This window comes from Leguminivora glycinivorella, chromosome 2, assembly GCF_023078275.1.
Source record: "Leguminivora glycinivorella isolate SPB_JAAS2020 chromosome 2, LegGlyc_1.1, whole genome shotgun sequence".
In the NCBI taxonomy this organism is placed as follows: Eukaryota; Metazoa; Arthropoda; class Insecta; order Lepidoptera; family Tortricidae; genus Leguminivora; species Leguminivora glycinivorella.
In genome coordinates this window covers 5666920-5691843 of record NC_062972.1, presented here as the reverse complement: position 1 = coordinate 5691843, position 24924 = coordinate 5666920, and the positions used below count along the sequence as shown (strand labels likewise).

The following is a 24924-nucleotide window of genomic DNA, read 5'->3' as shown; positions in this document are numbered from 1 at the left end:
TTATAATTTTATTAATATTAATTGTAGAAAATGGCCAAAATGAAAGGGGGACAAACTGTAAATTTCAAGATTCTAGGTCAAGTGGGGTATCGCTAGAAAGAGCTCAAATTGTACATATCAAAACTATTTTTTATATTTTTTTGTAGTGTAGTGTAATGTGTCATCTCCGAAGTTTACCAACGAAATATTATGAAAATTATGAAACATTGGGTTTATGCTAAATATTACAGGAAAAGTAAAATCGTGTCTGTACATCGGAATTTTTTTTAATAAAAAAAAACCTTTCGGATTTTTTCTTTCAATTTAATTACCCTTGCGAATGTATATCGTACATATATTTTACGTCAAAAATTCTCTTTCAAATAACGTAAAAACTGTCGAAATCGGTTTACATTATAAAGAATTATCCCTGAAAAACCAACATACTAATACAGGTCGCGCCAATTAGTTAGCGATTTCACCGAGAGATGGCGCTATATACCTATACTTCTAGTCAAGTCTTCAGAGTTATATGAGAAACATGAGATTATTAAAATTTTAACTATTGAAAGTTTGTACGGATACGGAAACCTCGGTGGGCGAGTCGGACTCGCACTTAGGCCGGTTAATTTCACTAAACGACAACTTTTCTTTGAAAGAGAAATTGTAACAAGCACGCAGTACCTACGTATTGTTTGTAAGTAATAACAAATTTAGGTATGCACTGTTGTCCAAGTAAAGACGTAAACAGTGGAATCCAAGCGTATCGACATCGACTGAGTTGACATGACGTCAGTGATAAGTTGCATCGCCTGTTGTTCATATTACAAGATCAACATTAAGATTACCATTTTCAGTGGGCGACCTTGCGGTACATGGTTTGTGAATATTGCAAAATACCTACCAACATATATATATGAAAAACCAACGTGGCAGCCAAAAAGAGAATTATGCGATGACTTTTATAACGCGCTCTCGTGTATTATCGACATAACGACACTTTGTTCACGATGCTCATACCAGTGCCAATAAGCACTCATTGTCATAAATTACAGTTTGGCATTAGCAGTTTCATATCCTTGAGAGCAGACATGTGTTTAAAGAAATCGTTCTTGCGACACGTACGTGCGATTTTCCGACAACCTACAATTACTGTCGTCAGGCCTTTGTGCGAAATATCAATTTATTGCCCTACGAGTTACATTTATCATGTAAATGACTTAGCCCTCGGCGCGCGCGTTAGTTCAACGGCCTCTTGGACAAATGCATTAGAAGCAATAACCGAGTTACGTCATCTTCACTGAGGAACTATTTTAACTAAACAAATTAAATTTAGAGCAGGCTCCAAGAGGATGTTCGTTTGCAAAAATAGCGCACCTCATTCTGACTTCTGATATATATTGTATAGGTCCCAGACATCATATAAACAGATGTTGCCAAGCAGTTTTGTGGTCCCCGTCCCCGGGGTCCCCGCCAATTAAAAATTGCATACAAACAAAAAAAAAAATTTCATCAAATCATGCCGTGTAAGCGCACCTCATTCTGACTTCTGATATATATTGTATAGGTCCCAGACTTCATATAAACAGATGTTGCCAAGCAGTTTTGTGGTCCCCGTCACCCCACCCCGCCAATTAAAAATTGCATACAAACAAAAAAAAAATTTTTCATCAAATCATGCCGTGTATATCAAAAGAAAGGGCTTATTGAGTAGTTTACGAATATATAGCATACTATAACATTTCTTACACTTTCTCTAAGAATTTTTTAGAAAATTTACGAAAATGCTTCATTTTAGAGTTCACTTTAAACCACTGTAGATTAAGAACTAATGAGTATATTTTTATAATTATTATTTTAAGTAACTAACAAGAGTCCAATGTCTACGTACCAATAGTTCGTACAGTGAAAAAATTGCATTTGGGAGCAGGGGGAGCAGTCAAAGATGGCGAGTTCTGCCTACCCCTTTATGGGATACAGGCGTGATTGTATGTATGTGTATGTATGTCAATTTGTCTCATATAATATAACTATCAGTTTGAAGTAACAAGCACTACTAGTCCACCACTCATTCACCGTTGCTCAACGACTTGGTGTGAAACAATATGTGTATTAATTAACCTTTTAGATTCTCCAACTATCGAATCACAACTTTTTGGTGGATCACGTAACCTTCAGTATTACCCACTTACCCATCATACAAAATAATTACAAAATTTAGTAGAATCTGATTTGCCTCTGATATTGCTCCATCTTGTAATAGTTTGACACCTTGGGTGGCCTGGCACTTAAATAAATAAAAATGTACAAAATACTGCCCAAATTTCATTTTTATCTTCGCAATTTGGCATAGGGCAGGGGCCCATTTCTCGAAGCTAGAAATTACAACTTACAAGACTAATATGACGAGTTTAAAAGAGACTTCCGTAGCTCTAGCTTGTGGCTTCGAGAAATGGACTCCTTGTCGTTATTGCTCAGATCCCTTATTATATGACTAGCTTTTACCCGCGGCTTCGCCCGCGTAATAAAAGTATTCTTATTGAAACGTTTACAAAAAATAAGATTTTCATTTGGATCCGTAGGTTTCTTTGTAGGTACATCTGTCCGCGATTATTTCGATTAAGGTAAAGCGGGGCAATTCTCGACTGGGGGGCCATTGTAACTGATCTATTTGCTGTACGGTCCGATTTTGGCTGACTGTACCTTACACATAATACTATTGTTTTTAAAGAAATTCTTGCATTGATTGTAGAATTGTTACACAGCGACCACAGCGTAGGTAGTAGCTACGAATATGTATTTATTTTACCTATATAAATATTTATACTGGGGAAACTTCATACGACCCACATAGCCAGTATCTCGACGCTATGGTCGGTAGGGTAAAAAGTACTTCCTTGTATTATCGCTTACAATTTTTTCCATTTTGCTTGTACTTATTGCAAAAGTAAACATATAAAAGGCAAGCAAAACAACGATCTTCTTACAGCACATTGAATGTAATAGTTATTACGGATGCAGGATACTCGCCGATGCCTACTTACTAATCCCTCCCCACTGAGCCACCTGCATTTTACACTGCCTAGATATCGATTGCCGACCGATTATTCCGACCCCAATCCCTATTCTTATCCCCGTCCCTATCTCTATCTTTGTCCCCGTCCCCGTCCCCGTCCCGTCCCCGTCCCGTCCCTGTCCCCGTCCCTCCCCTATCCCTATCCCCGTCCCCGTCCCCTATTTTTATCCCTATTTCTATCCCTTTCCCTATTTCTATCCCTATCCCTGTCCCTGACCCTGTCCCTGTCCCTGTCCCTGTCCCTGTCCCTGTCCCTGTCCTTGCCCCTGTCAAATTATCATGCTAGGAGGTGAACTTTGAAAAATCCTTTCTTAGTGCTCCTCTAAGGAACTTCCGTGTCAATTTGAAATCTCTAAGATAAAAACTAAAGCTATACTTATGGCTATTTTAGATATTTTAACCCCATTGCACAACAACAGGGGAGAAAATTTTTTTTCCACCTCATTAGATTTTAAAATCGTTGTATTTATTGTGATCAGCGACCCGATAAACCATAAAAACGATACCCATATTGTGTTTTTGACTTTACCCCCTTTGCACCCCTTTTAGGGGTCAAATTTTCAAAAAACCTGAAACATGTATTTAGTCATATGTCTTTAGGAATCCTCCTGTGAAGTTTCGAATAAAATAGTCAAACTAATCTTGTTTCCCCATACAAACTTTGAACCCCCATTTCACCCTTTTAAGAGGAGAATTTTAAAAAATCCCTTTTTAGTGGTCCTCTACGCCATATAAGGAACCTATGTGCCAAATTTGAAATCTCTAGGACCAGCGGTTTCGACTGTGTGTTGATATGTCAATCAGTCAGTCAATATCTTCTTTTATATATTTAAACCCCATTGCACCACAACAGATGAGAAGGTATTTCACTTCCGCCTCGTTAGATTTTAAAAACGTTGTATTTATCGTGATCAGCGACCCGATAAACCATAAAAACGATACCCATATTGATTTTTTGACTTTATCACCCCCTTTTCACCCTTTTAGGGGTTAAATTTTCAAAAAACCTGAAACACGTATTCAGTCATATGTCTTAAGGAATCTTCCTGTGAAGTTTCGAATAAAATAGTCAAACAAATCTTGTTTCCCCATACAAACTTTGAACCCCCATTTGACCCCCTTAGGAGGTGAATTTTGGAAAATCCTTTCTTAGTGCTCCTCTACACTATATAACCTACGTGCCAAATTTGAAATCTCTAGGACCAGCGGTTTCGGCTGTGTGTTGATATGTCAGTCAGTCAGTCAATATCTTCTTTTATATATTTTTTTGATATTTAAACCCCATTGCACCACAACAGGGTAGAAGGTATTTCACTTCCGCCTCGTTAGATTTTAAAAACGTTGTATTTATCGTGATCAGCGACCCGATAAACCATAAAAACGATATCCATATTGATTTTTTGACTTTATCACCCCCTTTTCACCATTTTAGGGGTTAAATTTTCAAAAAACCTGAAACACGTATTCAGTCATATGTCTTAAGGAATCTTCCTGTGAAGTTTCGAATAAAATAGTCAAACTAATCTTGTTTCCCCATACAAACTTTGAACCCCCATTTGACCCCCTTAGGAGGTGAATTTTGGAAAATCCTTTCTTAGTGCTCCTCTACACTATATAAGGAACCTACGTGCCAAATTTGAAATCTCTAGGACCAGCGGTTTCGGCTGTGCGTTGATATGTCAGTCAGTCAGTCAGTCAGTCAGTCAGTCAGTCAGTCAGCTTCTTCTTTTATATATTTAGATATGCGTAAATGTTAAAATACCTAGTAGTAAAGAGAAAAACCGGCCAAGAGCGAGTTGTACTCACGTTGCAAGGGTTCCGTACACTACAAAAAGGGCTTAAGCGCCTCCTTTTTCGAAGGAACTTAAGTCATTTTTGCGAATAATCGATATTTTGAACAAAACGAAACAGAAATGAGTTTATATGTAATATTCAAACGCGCTCACACAATTTCAAGAGATTTGGTAGCTCCTTGCAGCGGCAGTGAGTGAAATTCGTAATTTGATTAATTTTCTTTTAAGTGTGACTTACGCTTTACTGTACATTTCTAATAGGTTTTCCTGTAATCTATAGATTGAAAACTATCTCGTGTATTTTTTTGAAAAAATTACGCTTAGTAGTTTCGGAGATAAGGGGGGGGTCATTTTTTGCCTATTTTCTTAAATTACTTGAAAATTACTTTACTAAAAACTATTAAAAAAATATATTTGAAATACTTATAAAAAGCTCTTTCATTTGATTATCTAACACAATATAGTTCTAGAAACTTTGATTTTTCATTTTCACAAAAGTGGCCCCTATAATTGAATTTTCTTAATTTAAATTACATGTCCGTCTTTGGGTCACAGGTTTACATGTGTGCCAAATTTCAAGTTAATCGGTTCGGTAGTTTCGGAGAAAATTGGCTGTGACGACGGACAGACAGACACACGAGTGATACTGTAAGGGTTCCGTTTTTCCTTTTTGAGGTTCGGAACCCTAAAAAAAAAAGTATAGACGCGCCGAAGGCCGTGTTTTTAATCATGACACTAGTGACACCCCGCCATTCGTCGTGCTGCCAATTTGTACAACTCACAACATGAAAACTACCTACTTAATCATACAATAAATCGATCACTTACTTCCCAAACTCACAACTTGAATGCCACCATTTTGAGACTTGAACCGTACTTCTTGGATCATTTGGGCGTTTTTTCAAAAAAATAATTCACTTCATAAGAGGTGTGTAAGATAATCAATCGAATTTGATTGGCACTTTTTGACGAGCACCAACAAAAAGGCGCCGCCAACTCTACGCAACGCATTCAATAACAATTTCATACGTGTCGGTAAAATTACTTATTTATCGTAACCATGAGCTGCCACAACATATTTTACGGAGGCTCTTGCGCCATACGTTTCGTTTTTTCAACAGGTACATAGTTTCTCACTGATTTCATGGTTGTCATTATTACTGCTGGTGACTTGGGACCTTGTTAAGTATATTCGCATAATACATTTTGTTGGGAGAAAATATGTAGCTAAAAATATAGACATTAATAAACATTTACTAGAAATAGCAAAAATGTTATCAAACAGATCTGAATAAGTGGTCACAGTCGTTGCCATACGCTTTTATTCGCTATTATTAGCATTCACCAACACTAATCAGTTGTCAGAGCCATTATCATTTTATGGTTGTGTATGCGTTCTCTAGGTAAATTCACATTTACTTCAACAAATTAAATTGAAGACTATTGGAAGTTTGGCATTTCCAATAGACGAAGTGTTCGTACGGCATTCCTCGGTGTCAGTGGGGTCGGCCGGTAGCGCTGGGAGCGAGGTCGATTGATTCACCCGGCGCGGCACGACTTCCTCAGAACCATGGAGAACGAATCACATAGTTCAACATTTCGTTCTTTTATTAATACGCTTAGCAAAATAGAAGTCACGTTACTCACGATACCTAATACAGTATTATGAAGCGTTACGTTATTACATTGAGGCGATGGTGTAGAGGTCTCTTGCTACGTGATCAATTTTTTTTAATTCTTAATTGGATGGTATCATGTAAATCATGTTTATGGTATTTTCCTCCAGGATTACGAGTAAACTACTTGAATAAAACATGTTACGGTAAGTATAGAACATCTACAGAATACGATTTAACCCGGACAGATTGCAGTAGTTCTTACTACCTAGTATTATGTTATCCATACCAATATCATAAATGGGAAAGTGTGTGTCTGTTTGTTTGTCCGTCTTTCACAGCAAAACGGAACGACCAATTTACGCGATTTTTAAGTGGAGATCGTTGAAGGGATGGAGAGGGACATAGGCTACTTTTTGTTTCTTCCTAGGGGGGGTTGAAGTTTGTATGAAGCATTCGGCAATTTTCGAATTTAACGCGAGCGAAGCCGCGGGCAAAAGCTGGTAATTTATGTAATAGGCTAGTTAAATGGCAATTTTTGACAGGCGCATACGAAAAGTTAATGTTTACACGTAGTTTCTATTTAATAAGTCAAAGAGAAAGATATAAAGAATTGACCGTGAAGTCACACCTCAGTATTTCATTGTAATTTCATATTATCAAATCGTTCTTAATACGCTACAGGAGCAGAAATGTTAAAATGGAAAGGAATTTTCAATTTAAGAACTTTTTTAGATAAACATGATAGTGTTATTTTATTAACTAGATTTGTCGAAAAGAAACCGACCAAGCGCGAGTCAGACTCATCCACCGAGGGTTCCGTACAAACTTTTAATAGTTGAATCATCAAATGTTTTTCACTCTGTTAACTCTATAGACTTTACTAAATCCTTCAAGACTGAATTTTCCATATAACAAGTAATATTTAATTTTGCAAGTTCTTTATTTGTTTCAAGTCTTAGGGTAGGCTAGGCTGTTTATAATACGAATTTAAAATTAAAGTAAAATACAAAACCACTCACCACATCCTAAGACAATTCCGAGTTCAATAGTTTACCACATAATGTCGTAGGGACGCTCCTGGGAGCCGATTTTTGAGTCTCACACGTTCGAATTCAGAAAATTGTCACCGAAAATATTAAACAAGTCACCGGTTTCAACCGGTATTTTAGTGACAAAATCCCGTATGCGGGATTCAAAAATTGCCCCCCTGACCCGACCCCATTTATATAACCTAATATTTATTGGTTTAAATTTAAATAGCTGGATTAGCTTTGCGCTACTAGTGGCGCCATCTGTGAGTAAGTAGCAAAACAATTAAGCTACACACAGCTGGAGTAGATACAACCTTGCTGCCTTAACAATTCACTTGGTTGCCAATAGAATACACGTTGCGCTAACAGAGGGCGCCACTCAATAATAAAGCATCGCTACGAGTTTTATTGTATTGACCAATATACTTCAAAACTGAGTTAATCATTTAAATCATAAGTATTACATGTTTTTTCACTCCCATTTGTAGTTTCTCAAAGTAAAGACAGCACGAAAAGTAACCTTATAGAATATATTATAAAACCAAGCCTTGGTATTCCTAAGATTTAACATTTAACTTTTTGTCTGTGTCCCATGAAGCTGCTACAGGTGACTATCATTATGGTTGTAAAGAGCAGCACTAACCTGTCATTATCTCTGCTACGTTTTCTGTGTGACTCCTCCTTCTCCCGGTCGCCGTCGTCCAACCGCCTCCGCTTGGCCTCGTAGGACCTGGACCGGGAGCGCGAGTGCGATGCGTAGTGCTTCCTACGGGTCCGCGGCATCTGTAACCATCGTTTCGTGTCGTAACTGGTGCCCTTGATGAGATTGTACCTTGTGCCATCTCTATGGCTTTATGCTGTGGCACCTGTGTCAATAGTTGTGAAAACAATGGTATTTTACAACTATTTGCACGGCTGAGTGTAACAAGCTTGTGTCTGTGGCTCAAGGATATAAAATTGTAAAAGAACATTGGCCAAATCATATACATAAACATGTGCAAGGCACTTTCTTTTATAAACAAGCAAGCTTTAACTATAACATTATAAAAAGTTATTAACCGGATATTAACAGAAGATCTGAAACTCAACTGCAATTTATATGGGAATGACATGCTGATTGCACACTGCTTACAATTTCTATCTTGAAATTGCAGTTGTGTTGCAGTTGCTCTGTATATGTACATAATTTTCTAGTCTAGTGGATAGCAAAAGTTATTTATGAAATAATGTATTAATAATGAAACAAAAACTGGTGAGTTTGAAAAATCATTGTATAAGTAGAAATATTATGAAATGTAAACTAATTTAATAATAATAACCATGTAGACAGCTTAAGAATTTCACCATTCCATTGAGTGTCGTAGAAATTGACTGTAAGATACGGGTTTGTTATTGCAATGTGGGTGATGGGCTGACAATCTGTTACTGCTACACGATTTCTTTTCTTTCAACCCCTTATGTGCCAAAAGTGGCACTGAAACTTGAGCAGTTTCATGTGCTCTGATTACCCCATTTGAGTACAAGAGGATATCATAAATAACCTTTTGCTCAAATTGTAAGAATGGTGACAACCAAATCAAAATACTAGTGTCATTTAGCTCATTTATTCAGCTGGTTATCTAATATATATGTATTAGTAATTAAGGTATTTAAGCGTTTTATCACTGGACATTTTCTTATTTAGAAAATGTCCTTTTATCGAACTTACCAGAACACTAATGCAACAGAGAGTTTGAGGGACTAATTCTGGTGGCATACACTGAAGTTAAAAATCTCTCCATGTCTGATCATTCAACAGTCCCTCTTTAGTGCTTAGTAAAAGGATGATATTTGTTAATATTATCTTTATACAAATATCCTTTCAAGGCATGCTTATTACGGCAACCAACAAAGTTGCTTGGACACAACAAAAATGGTAAGTCACTAACTTTCAAAAAATTATATAAAAAAAAAAACAGATTTCAATATATACATCTAGCTGACATTTTTAATTAATTATCATGGTGATATATTCGGATGAAGAGTTATTTTGGAAGGATTAACAAAATATTAGATGTCAAGTATATGTAAAATGAGCACAAAAATGCATACTATAGTGAGTATGAATGCATTCCATGACAAAAGCAGGCTTGGCCTGTTACTGCTGTGTAATATGCATACATATTTGATGTCTATACTTTAGGTAACCTTCCCAATGTAATATTAAAGGTCAGAGTGTTAAAAGTAGTTCAGTGATGGATAGATAAACCTGCCGCTATGCAATTTAAAGGAGAAAGCTTTAATCACAAAACCAATCATGCTGTATGAACCTGTCAAAAATAATGATAACATCCCAGTTAGAATCATTCCTGTTAATATATGAATATTTTTGACAGGGTCACTGTTTTCTACTTACAATAAGGAAAGTACAGTGGTACCTTCACTTACCATAAATCGGATACCAAAACTCCTATCCAATGAGAAAAAGCTGAAAAACATAAACTTATTTAACCAGTATCATTGCAGACTGATAGGTCATGCCAAATAGTTCTTAAACAGCCAGGATTCTGGAAAACCCATCTATCGGATTGTGCATAGGTTTCTAGACATGCAAACCAGTTTAAGTGTTTAACTAAAAATAAACTTGCTCAAGAGGTTTAATAACTTTTACTATTACTATCGTTGATGCGTTATAATGGTTAAAAAATTATGCATCTACTTAAGACATCAAAATTATTATTTTAAAGCAGTAAATTCTTTGGAACCAATGTTTTATTTATATGGTTGTTGCTAGATTTTTTAAAGCTACACAAACTATGCAAGCCATACAAAGTCTTGAAGGTATTTAATTAGTATTCAATAGAAATCTCAGATCGCCTAGAATATAACAAAACGATGCCAAAATAAACTTTCAGACTCAAGTTAGCCTATGACAAGGAAGTACATTATATGTATTTTATTGTAGGCAACGTTTTATGAATACCAAGAATAACTTATGTGGAAATATTACTGCAACTACTGCTGCTACTACTACTACTACTACTACATATTACTGCGCCTATTACAACACTCGTCATAAAAATAACTGAATCCATTAGACAAACGTCAATAGTTATTTACATGCTACGCTAACGCCATGTTGGTTTCAAGTTTGTAGGAACTATAGGGTACGCTTATCTAGAAAGTAACATATTCTCTGACTCACCCTCAATTCACGTAAATACTTCAATTTACACCAAAGTTGATGGCTAAAAGTTGTAACGCAGTTCCAAGTTCGTGATGCAGAACCTTGTAGAATGTTTCCTCGCAACAAGGGCCCGAACATCGATCCGAATCCAAGCACTTTGTTGGTTGGCTGGGCTGAACAGCACAGCACTGCAAATACTGCAATGGCGTAGTCAGTCAATTTAGTCAAACAAAGTACTTATTAATTATAAGTTAATAAAAATAATAATTATTATTATCATTATATAATAAATATATATTTTCTTAGAAATAACGCTATACTGTTCTCGAAAATATTAATTGCATTTTTAATAAAATAATGTCAAAAATGATACTAAACCGGAAAACCAACAGTGTGTTGCCAGACGACCAAATGTGTTGCTAGGGTTGCTAGCGAGAAAAAAATATTCACAAGACCGCATATAGTCTGTCACGCCAATTCCGTTATTGTAGACCAACTTAAGAAAAGGCAAAAGGCTTTGAAATAAGACGATAAACCTTCGCCCTACATCCTTAAATTCCATAGTAATATTATAAATGGGAAAGTGTGTGTGTCTGTTTGTTTGTCCGCAAAACGCCATTCCGGGAAGACCAGACCAAGAATCTTATATATAAACTGGATATTGCAAGCCAAACATTACTTTGTAGCCACTACCAAAATATTATTGTGATGGTTTAAAGTGACCGAAACACTAAAATATATTATATTGCACTGCATGCTTTAATAAACACAGGTGTCAGTTAGTAAAAGGTAAGTTGTATTTTAAGCCTCATGTTGCAACACTCGCCACGCTCTGGATTCTGTTCTTGAACGGTTCAACCCTAGAATCCATTCGCTAGCTCGTGTTTCCATTCCACACTCGCGGTTAAAATACAACGTTGCCCCCTTGTATAAAACATAACTATTTCCCAGTGGTTACCAGTGTTACCACCCCTAGGTTTGGAGGTGGGAAAAAGACCAGTAGTTTACCACTGGTAAAAACTGTACCGTATTTGTGGCGTTCTTAGGAAGTTCCTTTTGCCGGACATCAGTAAGGTCGAGTAACTGCAGAATGGATATCCCGCGGAATTTGACGTATTACGTTTATACGACTGATTGATTTTGTAATTTATTAAATCCAAATCCGATCAACCGTTTTATCACGAACGTGAACATCCATCTTCACAAACTCAAGTAAAAGGTACTTACTAATTTGTCAGTCGTCAATAATGCTTAATCATGGACACCCTAAAGAAAGAGATGCAAGACCGGCGTGACGTAATTCAAGGTCATATTTTCTGGCTTCAAAGGCTCCCCACAGACAGTCTTAAAAATTCATAATCTTAAAAAAAACTTGTATGCAATCTGACAGTTCAAACTGACACTGACAAGACACTGACAGATCTGAACTGTCAGATTGCATACAAGTTTTTTTTAAGATTATGAATTTTTAAGACTGTCTGTGGGGAGCCAAAAGTAATGTTCGGCATGCAATATCCAGTATGAATATAAGATTCTTGAGTGTTCCCATAGTACGCAGGAGGTAAATACTATCCAGTATATGTTTATAAGATTCTTGGACCAGACCAAAGCCGTCCTAGGCTTCCCACAGACAGTCTTAAAAATTCATAATCTTAAAAAAAACTTGTATGCAATCTGACAGTTCAAACTGACACTGACAAGACACTGACAGATTTGAACTGTCAGATTGCATACAAGTTTTTTTTAAGATTATGAATTTTTAAGACTGTCTGTGGGAAGCCCTACACTTACACATAGACTAACACATTCTATTATCTTTGAGCAACACCAATTGTCTTGTCAAACAATATGTCAAAACCAAATGGCCGCTGTACACATGTGGCCGTTGGCCATGTGTACAGCGGCCAAAAGATAATAGGTCAAAACATTATGGCCGCTGTACACATGGGGCCAACGGTTGGACCAACCGTTGGTGGAACCCCTTGGCCAAAATAAGAGTCGCTTGTTACACATTGGTGAACCCTGTACACATGTGGCCAACGGTTCCACCAACCCTTGGTGGAACCCCTTGGCCAAGATAAGAGCCGCTGTTTACACATTGGCGAACCAATCACTTGGCATTGGCTCTTCATGAAAGATGGACGTGGAATGGAAAAGGCTAGGTAATTCTAGGTAATTTACGTTGTCAGCAAAATTTGATTAAAAAATAATAACCCCGTAGTAAAATTAAATTATTTGAAATATTTAAATTTTTTTGAATATTCTGATAAGCACATTTATCTTTTTTAGGCAATACATTAAACATTTGCAAGGTTATTTTATTTCCTAAAATCAACACTATTATTGGCATATTGTTAACACTGTAATTCTCTATTATAACCTTGTGTGTTACTGTTTGTTGTCCCAAATAAATTAAATAAATTGAAGCTGTTTCTTCCATGTCATCTGGAGCAGATGTGACAACTGTATCGAAAGATTTTACAGGAAGCCAGGAAGGAAGGACACCATGCAATAATTACCAACAACCAATTGAAAATAAATGGAGTGACCTACAAACATGACACTCAAAGAGAAGATACTTATCAAGAACAACCACAAAAACCTAGATCATCTACGTCGGTAACACAACAATATGAAACTAACCCCGCAAATGACACAAACTACTATAAAAATCATCCCTTTCGCAACTAACTTCTGGATATTTACACAGAACATTCAAAGCGTGAAAACAAAAATGAATATATTAGAAAGTTATTTAAGTAATAACAGATACCAAGCAATATGTCTTACCGAAACATGGATTAAGAAGGAACAGGAAAACTTATTTCAAATTCCAGGATACGTGCTCGCCGCCAACTATTGCCGTACCGATCACCAGGGAGGAGGTACAACTATTCTGCTCAGGGAAGATATTCATTACAAAGAAAGACCCGATATCGCAGCATTGTCAATAGAGGGCATAATAGAGTGCTGTGGTGTCGAAATCAAACCAGATATATTATTAGTAACCCTATATAGACCTGACCGAAGTATAGATATATTTTTTGAAACATTACAAAAACTATTGTGTAAATTAAAATTGAAAACTAACAAGCATATTATTATAACTGGCGATTTCAACATTAACAAATTTAAAAACTCAATACACTACCAAAAGCTGGCCAATAATATGCTTGAGTTAGACCTCCGTCAAATTATCGACATACCAACGAGAGAAACCAATAAAACAGCAACTTGTATTGATTTAATATTCTCAAATTATAAGAACTTTAATGTATATGTAGAAGATCAGGGATTTTCAGATCACAAAAGTCTCTTATATAATTTTAAGTCAAATGTTCCTTCAGAAAACACTGCTTACACACTAAAAAGAAACTTCTCAGCACATAACATGCTCAAATTCAAAGCAGCAGTAGGAAAAATCGAATGGAAAGATCTTCTAATTTACAATGATGTAAATGCTAATTATAACGTATTCAGCTATCACTTACACACACTACTAGACACACACATGCCCCTAAAACACTCAAAGATAACAAAAAATAAAAGTAAGCCGTGGATAACCAAAGGTATTAAAATATCATGCTACCACAAAAGACAACTAAGAATCCTAATTAATCAAACAAACAACCCAATATTAAAAACTCACTTCAAAACTTACTCTAAAGTCCTAAATAAGTGTATCAAAATATCTAAAAAAATTAACTATATTAACAGTATGTGGAAATCTAACAATAAAACAAAAACAATGTGGCAAATTATCAAACATATTACGGGAAAAAGCACTAACAGGCACTATGAAAATATAGAGCTAAACTACGAAGATTCCAAGACTAAATGCCCCCAAACAATAGCCAACATTTTCAATGAATACTTCACATCAATAGGCCAACCCGTGCAAAGTAGTAGTAACGATACAGGATCTCCACTCCCGCCACGCGGCCGCCCAAGTCCTAAACCAGCCGTTAACACCATGTACCTACAACCAGTCACCGAAGCAGAAGTACACAGAACCATTCAAAACCTCCCTAATAAGGTCACTTGCGGATTCGATGAAATTCCACCAATTCTAATAAAAACCTGTAATGATGAACTAACATTACCTATAACTTTACTAATAAACCAGTCCTTTGAAAAATGTGAGTTTCCTGATAAATTAAAAATCGCCGTCGTTAAACCTATATTTAAGAAAAAGGGTAAACGGCATGATCCCGCAGACTACCGACCAATAGCCCTCCTTCCGACATTATCCAAAATATACGAAAAACTTATAGCTGACCAAATTTATAAATTCCTTGAAAAATACAATCTCTTCGACGAAAATCAATTCGGCTTTCGTCATAAACGCTCAACCACCTTAGCGGTATTCAACTACATCCAAAGTACCCTAGAATGTTTAAGAAATAAAAACTACGCCATAGGCCTGCTACTGGACATGTCCAAAGCCTATGATAGGGTATCACATTCTATTCTGCTCCACAAATTACATGACATTGGAATACGAGGACACGCACACACCTGGCTAAAATCATATCTATCAAATAGACAACAATATGTACAAATTGAATATCACAACGCTGACTCCGGACAAATTCAAAACTATCAATCCAAATCCAAAACTATCATGTTAGAAATGCCGCCTAGTTTAATACAAAACATGGATTAATCATATACCTTTTGTCTCGTTATATTGATAATTCCTCATATCATGTAAGCGGCACGATGATGATGATGATGTATTTAAGCTAGATTCTGAACGTAACCCTAACTGACAGCGCTGTTCTCTGTGGTCGAGCTGTCAATTAAAAGAAGTTATCCCGCGCGCGTTTTATGGGAGTCAGGACAGTCGAGCGTTGTGTATTTATTTAACTTAATAAATGTATTAATCAAGACCTAGTGCGTTTTATTCTTTTAATTCAGAAGTGCGGTTTGAAACTTTCATGCTCACGCAGTATTTCGGTCAAATAAGTTGATTATCATACGAAGTTATCATTAGCGTCATGACGACGCGACGTTCCAAATAAACGCATTTACGCACTGTAAAATGCACTAAGTTTTGGTTAAATGCACTAAAGTCACGAAGTACTTAAATAGATTGATCAATATTCAATGAAGGTGTGATATCTATTGTCCAACCAGTAAGTACAATACTGTGTCTGAGGTAAGTTACATGCCTGAGTGCAGGTGTGTTGAAATGTGAAACTAATAATGAAATGTTTTACGCACTGACAAGTTCACAAATAAGATGATAATACAATCTGATCATTTATCTATGTATTGTACATTAAGTCCAGTAAAGAAATGTCTAATAAAAATGCTCATTTTGAAGCTGGTTTATATCAGTTTGTGGTGTGTTGATTGCCATGGGGTGTGATTTCTGTCAAACTTGCACTTTTATTACATCAAGTGCATGCACAACATGCATTATCAGTATTATAATACCACACTGGACTTATGGTTTGGCCGTGGTTTCTTGTGTTTATTTTCCAGATCAGAAATGATTGCTTTGACTCCTAGGAATGGAGATCATGTATCAGAGAAATGTTCATGTATTGTGGAACAAAATTTTGGATGAAACAAACAACATAAATATGGACATTATAGCCATCCCTTTCTAATGTGATATGGGTCTGCAAAGTAACATAGCGGTATGTATATAATATATTGATGCCAAAACAGGTAATACTGTGAGATAATTATTATGTTTTTAATTGAGAAATAATAATTATTTATATATTTTAAATTATAAATGTGTACTGAATAATTTGAAGAGGGTGCATTTAGTTGTGCCGTAGAGCTGGAATGATAGAAGTGTTCATAGTTGTGGTAAAGTCTCCGAGACTTATTCTTAATTTAAGTGTGAAATAAATGTGCTTGGCACCTTGAGGAGATGCTGAATTCCATAATAAATAATAATTAAGATGTATTTACAGAATTTATTATTCATAATACAACATTGTGTACCTATATCGCATTGCTAGAGGTTGTTTACCTTTTTCAGTATTTGGAGGTATGTTTATCATACCATGTCATAGCTGTTAATAAAAAGTACCATTTCTTTGACTTAAATAAATTCATTGAGCGCTTCATGCTAGCTCCACGGAAGGTATTTTTGCCAAAGAAATTATTTGTATATTTAGTGGAGTTATTGGCCTTCAATATTGAGCCAAATAGATGTAATAGTGTTATATATAAGTCTCAGTCAGCTGACAAAGCCAAGGACCCCATGCCTCATTTAAACTAGATTGTAAGACAGCGGAAAAACACCTGAATATGAACGTTGTTCACCAGAATATTCAGGGTTTTTCCAGCAAAGAATTAGAAGTAGGATTATTTTTAGATAGTAATAATGTTGAAGTTATGTGTATTACTGAACATTGGTTGAAACAAGAACAGTTGATATTTGATTATGTTAATTTTAAATTAGCTAGTTTTTTTGCCAGAAAATCTGCTGCTCATGGTGGCTCCCTTATTATTGTTAAAAATTGTATGAAGTGTAAAGAGCGCAAAGATGTTGTAAAATATTCCATAGAAAGAACTATAGAAATTTCATGTGTTGAATTAGACAGATATATTATTGTATGTGTTTATAGACCACCATCAGCTGACTTCAGCATATTTGAATCTACAATGGAAAATGTTCTGAATTTAGTATGCAAGGGCCAAAAACATGTTATTGTATGTGGAGATTTTAATGTTAACTTGCTCGAGTCATCTAGTAATACTGTTAAAATGTTCTGTTTGTTTAAATCATTTAATTTATTTAATTTATTTCTTGAACCTACCCGGGTAGGTGTGACTAGTGCAACATGCCTAGATAATATTTTTTGTAACTGTGAATGTATAGATAAGAAATTATTTAACTGTTTTCATTCCGATCACAGCGGCCAAAGGGCAGCTTTCTTAAACGTTATTCATGATACTCCACAAACAATAACATATAGACCCATTACTGGATCTCGCTTGGAATCATTCAAAAATGAAATTCTACATAGTTTGTCTATAATACCATTTTCGCATTATGACTGTAATCATTTGTATCAAGATGTTTTGAATGTAATTCTTAATCAATTTAATAACAATTTCAAAGTGAAATCTATTAGTGGGTCAAAAGTTAAAACAAAGTTTAGTGAATGGGCTACTGTAGGTATTCACAAAAGTAGAAAAAGACTTTATGAACTTTATGGTGAGAGAGAGCTGAACAAGAATTCAGAATTCCTGGACTATGTAAGAAACTACTCAAGAATCTTCAAGAAAGTGTGTTTAACTGCCAAGAAAAACTTTATTAGTTCTAAATTGAAAGTGTCGGACAACAAAGTGAAAACAACTTGGAGTATTATAAATAAAGAAGCTGGTAAATGTAAATCACGCGATTGTCAAGTCAACATTGTATCAGATAATCAACAAATAGTGTCGAACAGCGATGTTGCCTCGGCATTCGAAGATTATTTCTCAAATATAGCCGTTAACACCACAAAATGTTTACATTCTTCTGCGGCTCAAGCCCATTCATTACTTTGTGCTAATGTTAAGAAATGTAATAATTCATTTGAATTTAGTCAAGTAGACTCTGTAAATATTGTTAAAACATTCAAGTCACTCAATTTAAAGAAAACGGAAGACTTATGGGGAACATCAGTTAAAGTAATTAGTCATGTCATAGATATAATAGCACCTTACTTGGCCGTAATATATAATATTTCAATTTCACAAGGCACCTTTCCAGATCTTATGAAATGTAGCAAAGTCATACCGCTTTTTAAATCGGGTGATTCGAGTGATATAACCAATTTCCGTCCCATATCAATACTTCCTGTACTAAGTAAAGTCTTTGAGAAGCTAATGTTAAATGATCTACTGGGACACTTCAACAGACATAGATTACTTACAAGCAAACAGTTCGGTTTCACAAGGGGCCGTTCCACGACCGATGCTGCTTCGGTACTCATTAAACATATATATAATTTTTGGGAAAATTCTTGTGATGCAATTGGCATATTTTGTGATCTTTCAAAAGCCTTTGATTGTGTGGATCATGGAACGCTCATTTTGAAATTAGAACATTATGGTTTGTCTATAAATGCCCTAAACTTTATGTCTTCTTACCTTAGCAATAGAACACAAACAGTAGTTGTTAACAAAACTCGCTCTAGCGGGACTGTAGTCCAATTAGGAGTGCCACAAGGCTCAATTTTAGGTCCATTCCTGTTTTTGGTTTATATAAATGATTTGCCATGTATAGTGAAAAACTTTTGTGAAATAGTACTTTTTGCTGATGATACATCACTGCTTTTTAATGTTGACCGAAAATCTACGGATTACAATGTAATTAATAGCACGTTAGCTGATGTACTGCAGTGGTTTACTGTCAACAATTTACTTCTTAATTCTAAGAAAACCAAATGTATTCGATTTTCTCTGCCGAATGTTAAACCAATCGATACAAAAATACTTTTGAATGATGAATGCTTAGAGATGGTAGATACAACACTGTTTCTTGGTTTAACATTGGACAAAAATCTACAATGGAGTCCTCATATAAAGAAACTAGCAAGCAAATTAAGTTCAGCCGCATACGCCGTTAGGAGAATCAGGCAACTGACTAATGTTGAGACAGCTCGCCTAGTGTATCATAGTTATTTTCACAGTGTAATGTCATACGGTATTCTGGTTTGGGGCAAAGCAGCTGACATACAGACTATCTTTGTATTACAAAAGAGAGCCATTCGTTCTATTTACAACTTAGGAACACGTGAATCAGTAAGAGAACTCTTCAAAGAAATTAATATCTTAACTGTAGCTTCCCAATACATTTATGATAGTATAATTTATGTTGTTAAGAATTTAGACTGTTTCACTAAGAATTCTGATATCCATAATTATAACACTAGAAACAAAAATAAGCTTGCCATAAAGAAGTTTCGTGTCCGTAAAGTACAGAAGTCATTTGTTGGGCAATGCATTCATTTTTATAATAAGTTACCTGACACTGCTTTGAGATTACCCCTCCCAGCTCTTAAGAACTACTTAAAAAAATCATTGATGTTAAAGGCTTATTACAGAGTCGAGGACTATTTGACAGACAAACATGCATGGCCCGAACCAGAAACTACAAAAAACGAATAGCAATTAAAATAATTGTATTATGTATAGAGGACACAGTTCAGATAAGAAAGCACATCAAATATTTTATATTTTATGTTGTGTAGGTAAATTACATATTTAATGATATTGAGATTCATATTATCTTTTTCTTCTATGACAATTTGATATGTTTTCTCTGAAGAAGAACGACGTATTATTAAGCAATAATATAATTTATTGAAATTGATTTCCATAGAGTACCTAGTCTGTTCATATTCTTTGATGAATACTTTTGCATGTTAAATTGTATGTTGTTATTTAATGCATGTTAATTATAAGATGTAATGTTTTGAAAAGAAGTTGCCCGCCGAGTTTCTTGCCGGTCCCATAGTGGATACCCCCTCCCAACTGAGGGGGGACTGAAATCTTCTCGAGGCTGAGGCGTAGGGTTAGAGCCGGCGTAGCTTTATTTGACGTTCATATGCGCATTGTAATATGCCTACTTGAAAAATAAATATTTCATTTTCATTTTCATTTTCATAAGTTATAACAAAATAAACTCGTACCTAATTACAACCTTGTCATTTTGAACATTGGGTTTAAATTTACTTACTGAGATTACCTGTCCAATTTGAAGCTGTGACAAAGCTTTAAAGTCTTTTACAGTGACATCGTAGCTGTCTATTGGTAAACCTTATGTCGTTGCAGTAACGTACACAAATAAATAGTTTAATGGTTTATGATGGTAGTTAGCAATTATTTTATTGAGTGTAGAGCTAAAAGTCAAGTAGAGTAGAAAATTAAAAATTCAATTTAAGAAAAAATAACCATCAGATTAAAAAATGAATACTCTAGATGAGTTTAAAAAAATAAAAAAATCTGTTGGGGTGTCTGAGGTTTTGAGTGGTACCGGAAACACGTTGTATATTATTTTGCACCGTTTGTGTGTATTTAATTATCCAACACTGTTGTAAACTTTCTGCCTTAAATTCACGCTAGTCGTTGAGTTGCAGGAAATCATCCACGCTACGGTACCATACTATACATACACCCCGTGCGTGTGTGGGTGTGGACGTGGGACACGTTATGTGATGACACAAGTTACCAGACACTTACTTTCTGTTTCCAAGTCCAACTCATTACATTTACTGACGGTAGTTTTGGGTGACCACGAGAGCATATATATTGTAGTGTGGCATACCCACGGTTCAGCGGCGGCATTGCGAGCAGCGACTAAGGCCCTCTTGCACCAACCACTTAACTCGGGGTTAGTGGGCTGTCATCTGTCAAATTCCATATAAAATGGTGCGTTAACCCTCGGGTTAATCCTTCATTTTCGTTGGTGCAAGTGGCCCTAAGTGTAGTAGGTGTTATTGGTTATAATTATAACCTTAAGCTTCACATTAGCTTGTGATGCAACAGTCTTACTCTTGTTATAGGTAGTAGGTACCTATATTGAAGTGTATGTTTACCTGACTATGCACTCGCTGTCCAAAGATGTAGATTTAGCAATCACAAAACTTATTTTTAAAATCAATATATAAATATGTGTTACGTAGATATAAACAATATTCATTCAGTACTTTCAGTAGTGATACTAGAAAACAATGTGAATTATGATATTCATTTTCCTCAAATTGCAACAATTTTTGTGTGTACCTATTGTAAGGCCGTAATGTTTATATGTACTACAACAAAATTCGTTCAACAGTGATTGTAATTTACCTAGAATAAGTAAGTATAACCAAAGACATATGTAACTCCGTATAGACAGCTACAGTCTAAGAAAATACGGAACCCTAAAAACGTACCTCAGAACCATTTAGAAATAGGTACGGTAGCCTAGATGGCGCTAATACTAATATTTGACATTTTAACACATATCAAGCTAAGAATATGGGCTAAATTGTCTAAACTGAGGTTTAGAAGTTTCAAGTTTGTGTAGAGAGATGGCAGTCTATGCACTGTGCTTACATAATATATTATGTTGACAGAACTCTATAATATTCGATCTTCTTCATTCATATTCATTCATATTATTTATGGCATTCATATCATTCTTTGGTATAACATTAGATCTACAAGGAAGTTGGCACAGCCTTCGGAAAACTAATACGTTGTTAGAGGTGTAATTGATTTCCAAAATAAACCAGCGAATGCTTCCACATAACACAAAACATTTAAATAAAATATGAATAACTAACTCAACGTAGTTTTCTGCTTCTTTACTTATTTTCGATATTACAAATTTAATAAATTTCATCTAAACTGTTAAACGTTTACATATTATTGTGTAAGGGTGTTACTGCTTTAACTGAAACAGATATTATTAATAAAATGTGATTTGAAAATTTAATAACGTGCAATAGGCTAGGCTATAAAATATTTTATGCAGTGCACCAAATAATTAGAAGAAATATATGGACAGTAATTATGTTTAAACATTATTTCTATTTAATAAGTCAAAGAAAAGATATAAAAAGTAAATGAATTGACCGTGACGTCACTCCTCAGTATTTCATAGTAATTCCACATTAGCAAATCGTTTTGACAGTTTTTAAAAAAGAAGCTGATTTGACTAGTAGGAAACTAGCCTATTCGAACAATATGGGTTGACCTTGGGATGTAGACCGTGACAGACTGATGCTGTTATACACCTTTTTGGATACGTCTTTCTAGGGTTGCATGTTGCTTAACTTGTTACTGTACTTTTGTTAAAATAAAAATAAAAAAATATTTTATTTTCTAAATTTGTTAACAAGTGTTAGCTATATGATTATGTACTTATACATCGGTAGTTGGATGAGGACATCCAGTCTATTACGGATGGCCGGAGACATTATGTATAAGTAAAATTGTTCTGTCTTTGTTTTATTAGAATCTTTGTCAAAATGTAAAAATATTTTTTTTATGCAGTGGAACTTTACTTAGGTACTCGAACCTTGACTTTTGATTTCGTGACACCTAGTTTTCGATTTGATTATGTTTTATTTTCGCTACCCGAAGGTTGTCTGGTAGAGGTCGCTCTTGAGCGATAATACCACCTGTTGTCTGCCTCTGTTTAAAATAATTTGTTTTGTCGCCACTATTTTTTTTCTGTAAGTATCTTTTGCGGAGGTGTGCCAATAAAGGCTAATACTATCTATATACCTTCATAAGACGAAGTCATCGTTAACACAAAATTACCCACTGGAAAATTATATTTTCTTGTGTCCAAAATTTCCACTGCATAATGCCAAAATTGTGTATGTTATACCTACAGATTGCTAAGTCAACCTTTTTTTTGTCAGTGTTTTGCTAAAGGTGCACAAATATTAATAACTAATACTTGGCAATTCTTATAATAGCTGTAACCTATAAATGTATTAGGACTCTCTTATCATCATCATCCTCTTTGCGTTATCTTTTTTTTTTGATATAAATTGTAAACGAATGACCTTAACTAGCAAAATGCAATTGATGGTTATGATAATCTGTTAGTTTCTTAAGAAATATGTTTTTGTTTCTTATTTGCCTAGAGTCAGGCAAACAGCAGGATGGCCGATTGTTAGAAATGCCGCCTAGTTTAATACAAAACATGGATTAATCATATACCTTTTGTCTCGTTATATTGATAATTCCTCATATCATGTAAGCGGCACGATGATGATGATGATGTATTTAAGCTAGATTCTGAACGTAACCCTAACTGACAGCGCTGTTCTCTGTGGTCGAGCTGTCAATTAAAAGAAGTTATCCCGCGCGCGTTTTATGGGAGTCAGGACAGTCGAGCGTTGTGTATTTATTTAACTTAATAAATGTATTAATCAAGACCTAGTGCGTTTTATTCTTTTAATCAATAACTCAATTCCTCAAGGTAGTGTTCTAGGGTATGTGCTATTCTTGATATATATCAATGACCTCCCGAAAATAACTAACCACAAGTGCATTTTATTTGCCGATGACATCTCCTGCCTCTTCAACCATGATAATAACTCCAACAATTACTTACATATAAACAAAACCTTCAATGATATCTCCGAATGGCTGCAGGATCACAACTTAACACTAAATACCAATAAAACTAAGATAATCCAGTTCAGACCACATCAAAAACAACCGACTGACTTGACATCTCTTGTACAGAACTTAAATATAGAAGAAGTAACCGAAATAGGACTACTAGGACTAACACTAGACACACACCTCAACTGGAAAAAACACGTAGCCAAAATAACATCTAAATTATCCTCTTTCCTTTTCGCCTTGTATACTCTAAAATCAAACACAAACTTACCATGCGCCTTATCCGCTTATCACTCGTATGCCGAGGCTTGGCTTCGCTATGGCCTACTATTATGGGGTAATAGTACAGATTCAAACGACCTCTTCATTCTCCAAAAAAAATGTATCAGAACACTAGTTAATATAACACAGAGAGACACTTGCAAACCTCACTTTATCAACCTACGCATTCTGACATTACCATCTTTATACATACTAGAAATGGCCACCTTTGTCCGAAAAAATATGAATAAATTTGAATTCAGTAAGAGTACTCGAAGAAAAGATAAAATAGTCCCTCCAGAACCAATACTAGACATCTACAAAAAAGGCCCGTTTTACCAAGCGATACAAATCTACAACCAACTACCCACAAATTTCAGAAAAATAGATAACATAAACACATTTGTAACTAAACTAAAGACTCACCTAATCCAAAAGAGCTATTATTCGATACAAGAATTTATGGAAGACAGAAAAACATAATCTTACCTTTCCCGTACAATGAGTATTCCTAGTTTACAGTAGGTACCTAGTTAAGCACTATATTGTAAACCCTAGTTATAAGGACTTTGCTACACCCCACCGGGGTCCATGTGATTCTTTTTATATATATTGTAACACCAATTGTACATACCATGGTTCGCAATAAATATTTACTTTACTTTACTTTACTTTACTTCCTCTATCCTGGGGGTGCCGTTTAGGGAACTTTCGTGGCAATTATGGCAAATGGTAGAGCACATCATTGAGGCCTTCTTACACCCACATCTACCACTACTGCAATCCGTGGAGCACCGGCAAAATATCAACTTCAGTATTTCTTCCAGAGCAGTTGGTAGGTACTTTGGTTTGCACAGGAATCAGTAAGTTGCTTTCGTTCCGTGCCCATCCCCATTGCTCAGCGTAAATA

At 35.4% G+C, this 24924-nt stretch overlaps 1 protein-coding gene across 2 annotated transcripts in view; it reads right to left on the bottom strand.

Annotated features, from left to right (window-relative positions):
* Positions 1 to 10854, bottom strand: part of LOC125235652 (serine/threonine-protein kinase Doa) — a 117872-nt gene extending 107018 nt beyond the window's left edge. The window contains exons 1-3 of one of the 2 annotated variants that reach the window (XM_048142285.1): positions 10683 to 10826; positions 9926 to 9965; positions 8142 to 8281 (exon numbers count right to left, since the gene is read on the bottom strand). In XM_048142285.1, the coding sequence (XP_047998242.1) occupies positions 8142 to 8281; positions 9926 to 9928 (143 nt within the window). In that variant the 5' untranslated portion in view covers positions 9929 to 9965; positions 10683 to 10826. Of the gene's footprint in view, positions 1 to 8141; positions 8282 to 9925; positions 9966 to 10682 lie in introns of both variants that reach the window. The other variant, XM_048142277.1, reaches the window with a different exon arrangement.
* Positions 10855 to 24924: the final 14070 nt, after the last annotated feature.